The 11,968-nt window shown below is 34.9% G+C and overlaps 1 protein-coding gene across 1 annotated transcript; it reads right to left on the reverse strand.

Annotated features, from left to right (window-relative positions):
• Positions 1-212: 212 nt before the first annotated feature.
• On the reverse strand, positions 213-11,044 carry LOC129300843 (protein SHOOT GRAVITROPISM 6-like). Its single transcript, XM_054939435.1, has 17 exons — positions 10,716-11,044; positions 10,549-10,639; positions 10,412-10,466; positions 10,195-10,326; positions 8,749-8,820; positions 8,250-8,337; positions 6,897-6,992; positions 6,206-6,284; positions 6,053-6,116; positions 4,632-4,735; positions 4,341-4,446; positions 3,230-3,307; positions 2,094-2,171; positions 1,174-1,241; positions 993-1,092; positions 734-871; positions 213-275 (listed from the first exon to the last, which is right to left on the reverse strand). Exons 1-17 carry the CDS (start codon positions 10,744-10,746, stop codon positions 213-215), a joined length of 1,443 nt encoding a protein of 480 aa, XP_054795410.1. The 5' UTR covers positions 10,747-11,044.
• Between the last annotated feature and the right edge of the window lie 924 nt (positions 11,045-11,968).

Consider the following 11,968-nt stretch of genomic DNA (forward strand, 5'->3'; position numbering starts at 1 on the left):
ACAGCACTTGTATAGGTCCGTGGACTAATCATTTTCAGCCGAAAAAGGCCAAAGCCTGTGGGCTGTAGAAAAATAAATACGAATTAAAATGTATTTTCATGTAATTAACAAATAGGAAAATAATAGAATAATCCCCTCAAAAAGAGTTCAATCAAAACCATAAATTGATATAAATATCTAATTTACCTCCATCTCAGGAATTGTAATAGTTATCAGAAGAGCCCTTTCTCGCAAATTGCTCTCAAGTCCCCTGAAGTCACAACACCAATTTTCATCTGATAAAAAACAACATGCTATTAGGAGTTTATGATGGGGAGCGACCTGGGCAAAACTGTGCAATGTATATTATCATCATTATTACAATTACAATTTCCAATGAAAGAAGTGATTTGATTGAAGAGATAATAAACTTCAACGTCAAGGATGCAAACCTTAGTAGAGGTAAAAGGGGAAAGGAGATTAAAAAAGCAAGAATTTGAAGCACAGAAGCTTTCCCGTGAGATCAACCTAGAAAACTGCTTTTCTATGACACCAACCTAACAAAATAACATGGAAACGCCGAATGCAAAACAAAAATGCAATGCTTAGAAGAGCACTTCTCTCATTAAATATACATACAATTAAGTATTCTCTAAAAAATCTAGCGCTAAGCTCCAAAAAACCATTATTATAAAAACAAATCACAGGATGAAAACCAATTAAAAAGACAGGGGAATGACAAAAACAAGGATACCTCAACTCTCTTATTTAGCCTGTTGTCAATATCACTCTGATTTTGATCTGTCAGGGCACAATGGCGTACAAGATATTCAACAAACGACTCACCAGATGAACCAACCAAGTAACAGTGTGAAGCCATAACCACAATCAACTACAAACAAATTAAAAGTATCAAGTACAGAAGGAACAAACACAAAATCACTAGCCAAAAAATGCAAAAAGGGTTAGGATTTGAAACAAACCCACAGGAATATTGGTTCAAAATGACTTACCTCTGAAAGTGCCTTTCGGACACCTAAATTCTGCTCATCTAGCAAGGATTTTACAGCTTCAACTAGCAGAGGCCTTTTATTGTGCCAGACTTCCAATAACCTTCAAAAAGAACACTCTGTCAGCTCAAACTAGAGAATCAAGGTTAAGAAAGATCAGCAATAGAATTGCAAAATAAAAAACCTGGGCAAAAGGTGCTTCAGAACACAAAGTGCACTAAAGGTCAATGGTTCTTCCTTCAGCCTGCATTTCTGGCAAAAGAAGATTATTTAATAGCAAGAGTAGAGAACGGAATATCATAATCCTCCTCAGCACAAGACTTCAAAGATTTTTATAGGGGAAAAAACAATTGAAGATAAGACAAAAGCAGTATAGAAAACCAAGGACAAGTCCTCCCAAGACAAAAGAAGCCACAGACTCATCAATCATTATATCAAAAGAGCTTTCCAGTCCCTCCTAAATCATCAATGGTCTCCGCTCTCCAAAAAGACCATTCGCCAAAAACCACAAGGTGGGCAAGAAAGCAGTTATCTCCCATTAAAGACGGGATGGAGGAAATTTTGGTTAAACACACACATTTCCACCTCATTGAAGACACCATAAACCACCCGAGACAGCACACTGCCAAAGAACTTAATGGTCATTTTCCCCGCAAAAAAAAAAAAAAGAATTTAGAGGCTACAGAAGCCAGCAGATTTTCCAGACACACACATTGCTGCTGACAAACACTAATCTACTCCCAAAACTTCCCAGAAACCAGCTATCTGTGTGCTTTGGACATGGGTTTGGTTACAAATAAATGATTGGTGATTACACCATCTGAAAAATCATGGGAAAATTACAGGGTAATAAAATCAGACATACATGCCTAATATTATCAAAAAATAAGGAAAGAAAATTAACAGAGCGATAGCAAAGTCAAACTTCTAATCTTGACCAGTTCAAGCAGGCCCAGTATTGGGCCCTTATATCACCCTCCAACTCTCTTTTCATCAATAAATACCTTTTTCGGTCATAAAAATCCTCCTATCATCAAATCAAAGTAGAAAGCAAGAAGTAACACTTCCACTGAAGATAGATCACAAAGATTTGTGGCAACTTACATTTACAAGGAGCACAAATAAATCATCTGGATACACCAGGCCAACGGCCAGAAAGCAATGCTGAACTTCATTATATGTCTGCAATACACACCAAAAGAATCTCATTGACGAGAAGAATTTATTTGAAAAGACAATACTGGTGAAGTCAGCAGATAAACATCATCTTACAACATCACAAAACTATACAATGAAGCAAGAAAGAAAGCCATCCTTAAAGGCTTTCCAGTAACTTTGCCTTTCTGAAAGGCTTTCCCATAAGAAACCATGTTCATTAACCCACAGCAAAGCCTAGAAGACAACTCTCTCAAAACAGAGCCAAGAACAAGCAGTGCTGACCAAAGTTACTAATATGCTCTTGGAAAATAGAGACACCTTGTGCAAATAAATAACATCCCAGCAGAAATTCAACCTACCTACTTTTCACAGAAGCACGCAGAGAAAAAACACTAATAGTAACACAAACTTACTGGACACAAACAGTCTCCTCTTTATTGTAAATGAAATAGAAAGGGGAAGAACAAAAGTCACCACGCAAAGAAGACTATTAAAAACTCCTCCAATTGGAGCTAGAAACCAGCAGAGACAAGGCAGGAAATGGCCTTCAAAAGTCTTTCATATCCTTTCATATTTTTGTTTTCTTTTTTTTTTTTAATTCTTCTCAGCCGTGCTATGTTGAGCACATGTGATCTGAAACGACCTTAATGGTGGTAAGGTTTTTGGTAGCATATAAATTGAGGTGGTGCACCTCTTGTCTGAAGCTATAATCCAGAATCTCCATCCTTATCACAGTCAATATGTAGAATGTGCAATGCGTTGTGTATTGAGCAAAGGACTAATATAACCTAATCCTTTGCTGTGATGAGTTTGTACATATGGATCGTAGGTTGTGTTGTATGAGTTGTACAAATATTCCCCTACGTTAATGAAGTGACTGAATTCCCACCACCATTAATAAAAACTTTCTATGCTCTCTCTGCTGTTAGTTCTTTGGTAGAGGAACCCTATCATGGTCCCAAAAAATTCAAAAGATTTAAAAAATTATATTGGGAATAAAATGAATGTATATAGAATTTAACAAGAGGAACTAAAGATACTATATGAAAATTACTCCAAACAAAATGAAATGTTAAACATACCTTCAGCCCCACTTGTTCTTTGCCATCAGTATTCACACAAATCACCAGAAGAAGTGCTGACAGAATGGGTGCTAGGTCCTGCAAACCCACACCAATGAGTTAATTTTCTGCTCTTCTTAGGGGTATACTTCATCCCCTATCATCTTTTTTCTTCTTTATTAGTACAATAACAAGAAGTTTTATCCTATCGAGTATTTTTCTTCTTTATTGATAAAAATACTAATTCTCTTTTCTAAAAATGAATTCTTAATGAACTAATTATTGCAGGATAATATAAAAAGAAATTACTTAAGAAAGGAAGCAGACAAATTACACTAGCTACATTTATGGAGTTCTCACAATATGGTCGCATGAGGGAAGAACTCAACTGAATAAATATTTCAGTTCAAGGGGCATTCTTAAAAAAATGTTTCAAATCTAGCTTTGCTCTGATAAATCTAGCATTTGCTAAGAGTATTACACCCACTTCCACGTCACATTTCCAACAACATGAAAAGCCTTCTCATATTCCCATGTTTATTTCATGACTGGTATATGAATTAAACTGAAAAAAAAAAAAAACACATTACTCAATAGATCATTCGACAAGTGTTTCTATACTCATATAATTAGACAAGGTTTTCAAGGACAACCACATCATTCAATAGAACAATAAGAAGCAATTACCTAAAATTCACCGCCAGTTTACTCAACAATAAAAAATACACAAGACTAGATAATCATTGAAAGGAAAGTTAAAGAAGGAACTATCTGCATGACTTATGTACCAGCAAAAGAGCAGGTAGCAGATATTCATAATAAGGGAACACATTTGAAGGTCTCAATTACACATAATTAACGTCCTTGACAAGTAGCACACAAATAATAACAATAACAATTAAAACAGTCAAAGTTGTTATTGGGGGCGATATCATGTGACCATTACCCTGGGGATTATAAGATGATTATGTGCGATTTTTTTTTACTAACAGCCCTGATGCTTTGCTTGACCTTTACCCTAATCAAATACTCAGTAATGTTTGAAATTAAAATATCCAGCAGCACAAAAACGAAGGATGAAGATACTCAACTCAGAAGCAATGTTCGAAAGAAAAGTCATAGTATGAATTACCTCAAAATCAATCATAGGAGGACCGCTTTCAGACAGAAGAGAGGCATTTAAGAGGCTGTGAAGACTGCATGTTGCCAGAAAAGCGGTATCTTGATCCTTTTTGTATCTGACCAGAAAAGAGGAGAACAATATATACTTAAATCCTTGTTAACATTTTGAATACATCTGTCCAGCAAGAGAATTCTCTTAGCCATGCAAGGAGGAAATTCTTGAATTATTATTCACAAACTTTACAAAACCATCATGCAATGGTTGAAATGAAGATTGAAACAATAAGGAAATCATTCTTACAAATCCAATATTGTAGGAATAAGCCTTGGTAAAGCAGCCTTTAGTTGGTTGCGTGTTATGAGACCAACCATCTGACCCAGGGCTTCCACAGACGCCGCACAAACCTAGATACAAAAGGCAAAAAGATTACTAAGTGTAATACAATGAGGCAAATGCATGACGTAAATGATATATTAAAAAATACGTGGTTAATAAATAAACAAAAACATTGTGATAGAAACTACAGAACCATAGCTCAGAATCATGACAGGGAGCCTTGATAAAACAGTTCATGTGTGTGTTTTGAATTACTGGAATTAGTCATAGTCTCATAGGTTATTTGTAGGTGTTTTTGGTACAAAACTCTATATTTGGCAATAAAAAAAATTGTTGACAAAAAAGAGAGTTCACATAAACCAATTCAACCACATTAATATTTTCTCTACAAAAAGATAAAAAAGCTAAAACAATTTTTCCATTATTTAACTGTTCAGCCAACCAAAATATTAGCAGAATAATAAGACAACTAGATTATGTGTCAGCAATTAGGGGGTGGGGCTTGTAGCTGCTCTATTATTGCACTTGACCTGGTGAACAACCAGCAGATGTTTTTACTAAAGCTCTCATTGGTGAGAGTTTATTACATTTGCAAAAAGCTAGTCATGGTTAAAATACATGCCCAAAATACAGGAGACTGTTGAAAAGTGAGACAAACTGGTTAAAATATCGGTCATCAATTCATCAATTAGTGGGCTGGGACATATTAGCTTCTCTACTACTGCACTTGACCTATTCTAATTGATGTCAATAGACACAAACAGCAACCTAAAACAGCAAGTTTGTGATTCCATTTAGATTCTTCTTGATTTTCTCATGCTAGCTAAATAAATCATCATAGTTGATCACAACAAACCAAAAGCAATACAACAATCAACATGGCAGCTATGAAAGAAGATAAAAGATAACATTTTTGACTCAGTTCAACTCGGGTTCTTTGCAAATTCTAAGTGCAAAGAAAATCACAAACACTTTGAAGAAAAGGACAAATTAGGTGAAAGTCTATAGGTGTTAATTTGCTGCCAAGTTCTCCAATAGAGCAAAATATATAGAGGAACTTCTTTAAAAGAACCGATCATGCTATAAACAACATCCACCTATAACAATTGTATTGGAAAATCTTGCAGCAAACACATCTTCAAAGGATACCTTAGTTGTGTAATGCTGCGATGAAATATTAGCATAACGTTGATTATGGCACATGAATATCTCGTAAGAAACTATCTTCTTAACATTCTATATATTGGATAGTTAACCAAATAAAAAGAATGCAAATGGCCAATCAACTTCAAAAATTACATCACCTGACAGTAAAACTAAGAAAGAGAGACTAAGATTAATAATTAATAATACCAAAAAAAAAAATATGACGATTAGTCCCAAACCTTTAGATCCCGTGAAGTTGACCAAACTCTAAGAAAAAGATCGAAAGCAGAATTTAAAAATGACCTGCACTACATTCATATACCCCTCAGAAAGGCAATAAGAAAAAGTAACGTGAGGATTTAGAACAACAAAGACTATGTGTCATATCTCACATGACATCTCCATCAAGGGGTGAATGCGAAGGAAAATCCACATTATATTGCCAAGCAGCTTGACACCAACACTTAAATGCTGCAAAGAATAACTAGCACAACAATCAGCATGCTAATATTAGATAAACCAACAGCATTATCAGTAAGGAGGACAAGAAGAATTCGATCTAAAACTAGTTGAAAAAAGTCATAATCTACAACCCTATGCCTACAAGACCATTTATGGGAACATAAAGGTTTGCAAGGAGAAAAGGGCAGCAGGCACTTTGGTCATGGTATGGCAAGAATGATATAAATAAAATAAATTAAAATAATCTTAATACAGGATTTATGAGCTTGTTCCATCCCATTGCCAGAATGTGCTAAACAGCAGTTCAATAAAGGAGGTCCTATAGTTCAAACCAAACCATTTCATAAGGCTGGATAATTTTAATCTATTATGGACCAAAAAGTTTTCAAGACACTTCATGCTTGCCTCAAAGACATGTATAACCGATATGGCCTAAATTTACCACAAAATAATTTTACATGCAATTCAAACTACCCAAGCAATTCAGACAGAGCCCATTCATCAGCTACGTCAACCAGATCAGTACTGCCAGACAAACATACCACAACGAACCATGAAAAGCCTAGCTACAGTTGAAATAACATCACACGTCCACCCAAAAAAAAAAAATTAAAATCATACCATTAGCAAAAATCGGCCGATGCACATCTCTCACATTTCCAAGAACTGGCAGAATTCGTGAAAGTACACCTTTCCACCGAGGAATAAACTGTAGTGCTGTACCAGATTTAAAGGGAAGGAACCCCATCAGAACTTCCTTTTAACAAAAACTGAAAAGTTTAAGATAGGAATTACATAAAGGAAGGAAAGGATATCCTCCTAAGGCAAGATGAACCAAAACCAAACATCTTTGCATATCCAACAAAGAATTTTTTTAATGAAAAAAAAACAAAAAACAATGTATATAAGAAAAAAAATAATAGACAGAGATACAAGAGCAGGGGACGAGAGATCCTTCTCAAACAAAAGTGGAAATAAGAGAATACAAGGTAAGCTCCATTGCAGATGAGCATCTAATCCCTTTTAAGATTCATAAAGGAGGAAAAGAAATAATTCATCAAACCCACCAAGAGGACATAATGTGATAATGATGATCCTCTCCCCAAAGATTTCTCAGATGAATTTTTTGACTAATGATCCTTGAATTTCATTCCAGCCAACGACACCAAAAACGTGCCAAAACTGAAGAGAACTTTTTGCTCCTTTTGTCTCCCCAAGGGCCAAGACATTTAAACTTGATAGCCAGAAAAACCCCCAAGATGAATCAGTCAAACCCACTTCTCACCAAACATAACGAACAGCCTATTCCAAATATGCCACGCCAGTTCATAATGCAAGAAGAAGCTTTTAGAATATCATTTTTCAGGTCAAAAAGAAAAAAGAAAACCATTTTAGATAACAAATTACACGTAACCCAACCCTTCATAATCCTCTGGCCTACAACAAACCTCCCAACTAAATAAGTGGCCACTTCACTCTCTTACTCTCACCAGCCCCAGACCACAAGAAGACCTCTTCTCAGTCCTATTGGCCACCGCCAGCAGAATCTTAAATAACACTGCTAATAACATCAGAACCCATTTTAAATCAAATGCTATACTGAAGGTTAAATATTTTCCACTCTAAAACAGCATAGTGAAGTTGAAAGTTTAAGCCAAATCCTAAACAGGGAACTAAGTCAAACAGAAGGCTGAATCTCCTAACGTCCTACATTTTCTATTGGCAGATGCATGTCAAGCATTTATGAAGTTCCCTAATTCCTTAGGTTTTTTTTTTTTTCGTTTTCATCACTGTATCAAACGATTAAGAAAGTTTTTTAAGTGTATCTGACCCCCAAAAAAAAAATTCCAATTAGATAAACACTCATCAGAACTTACAACAACACTAATTCCACCAACCAAAAAAATTAACATACTAAAGAAAAAATAAGATGATTGTGCAGATTAAATCACAAAGAAAATTTTTATTACTTACGATCAGTAGAAGCAAATTTTGCAAGTATTTGAACCATAGCCAGTAATGAATTTGGCCCAGATAAATGAAGAAAAATTTCTTCCATCATCTGCAACACCAATTCATACGAGAGACTGAGACATATTAAGTTAGCTTAAAATCCAGAAAAACTCGAAGTGAGGATAAACGAATGGTTCAAAAATATAGAAGCCACAACTACTCTCAATGAAGGTGAAACCAAAAGGCCAAAAGGGAGATATTATTTGAGCTTTGTAAATTGCACGTAATATAAAATTTTAATTCTCAGAAGAAAGCTATTAACTGAATTCATAATAAACCCAACTATTTCTCTAAGGGATTTCTTGAGCTAATATTCAGAGATATTAGGATGCTGAATTCATAACCTCCAGCCATGCCATGAACTTGTTCTTTTCTTTCTCTTTACAAAAAATCATAAAACTTACTAGGTCAGGTAAATGCAAACCAATTGCAACTCTTTACAAAAAATCATAAAACTTACTAGGTCAGGTAAATGCAAACCAATTGCAACAAGTAGACTTGTTGCTGCTCGTTGCCAGTCCGAATTGATTTCCTGCAGAAGAACAGTCACCATGAAGCTTAAGAACTCGTGTACCAGTTCACCTTAAGCAACATATGGTATTCAATGAAGCCATTAACTGGACAACGGTCCAGAGAGAACACAATGCCAATAAAATAATCCCCAAGTAAGAATCTCATCAAAGTTACAGAGATTTATACTGAAAATTCAAATCCACATTAGTGCCTGTTGGTAATCGTATACAACTCATACACATACCAACTTAACACCCAAATTGTATGGTGTGGAAAGTACACGTCAACAGCAAGAAGCAAACCAATTAGTGCCTGTTAAGAAGAACCCTGACCACAAGGAAGCTTAAAAAAAAAAAAAAAAAACCTATCCCCAAAAAGATGAGGCAGAATGAGCCTCTATTTTAAGATTCTAGAGTTACACTTCAACGAACACAATATCAAAGCACTTCGCTCTCCCACCCAAACCACAGGACAAAATAACAATGACAATAACAACAACAGAAATACTAATCAAGTAAAATAAAGCTTGGCATCCTAAAGTTTGGATCGATTTTACTCTGGTAACCTATAGATTAAAAATTGACAATCAAGTGGTCTGAGGTTTAAATCGTTGGCACTTTTGTCACGTTTGATATCATTGTCTTAACTCTTTACAAAAATAAGATATGCCTAGCACGCAGCTTGCATATTCCTTCAACTTAACCAAATTTCATCCTAAAATCCCATGCTTTAACCAAACTCGATCTTAATAAAACCTAATTTCCTAGATCTTCGAACAAAATCAAATATTTCATAGAAATGTTTAGATAAAATTAAGGGCAAAATTCAAGAGTTTATTTAGGTGCAATATTTGAGGAAGGTAGCGTTACATGTGTCAAATTTTGGATTTTTGACTAGCTAAGTGAAGAATTTCAATCATCAGTGCATGCAAAATTACAGACTTGATACAGAAATTAAAAATTTAGGACTAAGTAGAAATACAATTATTGAATACGCTATATGATGCCTTGTGAATTGAATCTGGGAATAAAAATTGGACAGAGGAGAGACTTCTGTCTTCAAAAAATAAGAAATTAAGAATTTCACAAGAATATTAAGGATTCGGAGCAAAGAATTTAGAACAAAACACTAATATATCTTTCAAAAGTGTTTTTCGCAAGTCATAAGACTGGATTAAACAAGTGACGTTTTCTTGGGAAGGTCTCCAGCAAACCACCATCAACATCCAATAACTGACCAGCGATCGTCTAATTCTCTCCACAATATGGACTGATTAAATAAAGAGCACAGCGTTTTACCATATAATGCAGAGTAAAAAAACGTCCCAAGGTCCACGTCAAAAATCCATTACTTCAGTCAAGTACGCATCGTCCCGCATGAAAACAGAAATTACCTTAGAGGATATCATTTCAGCGGTAGCAATCTTGGCAAGCTTTGTCATGAAAGAATCATCGACCTCTCTTTTGTCCAGCGAGCGAACCCCAAATGCCATCACTTGAAAAACACCGGCCATGTTTCCGAACCGCTAAAAAAATATTCCAACAACAAAATATTCGACACTCCAAATTACCGAGGAACTAATCATCTAGTGAAAGGAGAAGCATAAGTACCCGACGTCCTCCTCGTGAAACGACTGCGCAGCACTCGAGAACTAAAAGAGGATTCCTGCAACCACATTGGACCAAATTTTCAGTTAAGTTTCACGAGGAATAAATGAGAAAACCAGTGTGAGTAGAGAGATAATCACAGAGCAGCAATGTCTTTGAGAGAGGCCCTGGAGGCCTCCCTAACAGCGAGAGAATCATCGGCTAGTAACGACACCAGCACCTGGACGGCCTCTGCAACAAAGCAAAGATATGACATCAAAGACCACGAAGAGTGGCCAAACATCATAGTTGCAGATGAAGAATGTACCAGGTGCGGTAATTGAAGTTCCAGAAGCCATGGAAGAACTGCACAAATTCAAAGCACAACGGAAGCAGAACGGCGGACAACATAAGAAACCCGGCGCCGACGAAGGAACGCCACCTTCCTTTTTCCCCGTTCACAGAGACAAATGCGAGGTAATTTGTCTGGAATTTTGCACTCAGGTTTTGTACAGGAGATTTTCGCGGTGCAATCTACCTTCCTTTCTCCCCCACGATCCCACCGTCTTTCAGGGGCAGAGGATTCTATAGAACTTCGGGGAGAGGATTCTAGTGTTCCCTTACTTAGGTATTTTTACTGCAGTAATAATCGATGGATTAATGATTGATTGCGTGATACACAAACTGTATCGATGCATTAATTGATTTAAAAAAAATAAAGATTTATTGATTGATTGACTGCTTTAGTTGCCTGCAGACTCAGACTATCCAGACCTCATACAACACATTCACTAATTGATACACGAAAAAAGGGAAATTGATTAAGTTCCTGTTCGTGAAGTGGCACTACTTTATTACAGTGACGGTTAAATTGATTGATTAACCAGGTGGCGAAAGAAAAATTCATTGATAAACCAGCTGTATTGATGAATTAATCAATTTTTTTAAACTTCAATTGATTCCTTTCTTTATCTATGTAATGCAGTAATTATGCATACATTTATTGACGATAGATTAATACGTATTGATTGATTAATTGATTTTTTTTTCGAACTTCAAGATTAATCAATCGATATTATTCATGATTTTTTTTTTTTTGCCTTAATTGAGTAGTTGCTTGCACTGTTCATGCTTTTTTAAAAAGCCAACAGATCAAAATTCATTAATTAATTCTCCATTTGATTAATATTATGTATAAAATATTTTTAATTGAATTATATTCTGAATAAATTAATTCATTATCTTTAATTACATATTTTTTCACATTTATTTTTATTTGATAAGGTGCCTTAATTTAAAAATCTTATTAATTATATTCTTAACTAAAAGTATTTTTAAAAAAATTATTAATTATGTATTAAAAGACTCAAAATATTTTATATTTTTTAATATCTTACTTTATAAAAAAATGTTTTATATTTTTTTCATAGAAGAAATAGACATAAAGCAAGAAAACGTGACATATAGTACTGGTTTAAACATTAAAATGAATTTTTTTTACCAAAAATACATTGAAGTGAAATTTGCAAACAAAATAAAGAATTTTATTTCATTATAAAATTTGTCTTTTATTTAATATAT

This window comes from Prosopis cineraria, unplaced genomic scaffold, assembly GCF_029017545.1.
Source record: "Prosopis cineraria cultivar Desert tree isolate PC_DT_omini unplaced genomic scaffold, ASM2901754v1 PC1772, whole genome shotgun sequence".
NCBI lineage: Eukaryota > Viridiplantae > Streptophyta > Magnoliopsida > Fabales > Fabaceae > Prosopis > Prosopis cineraria.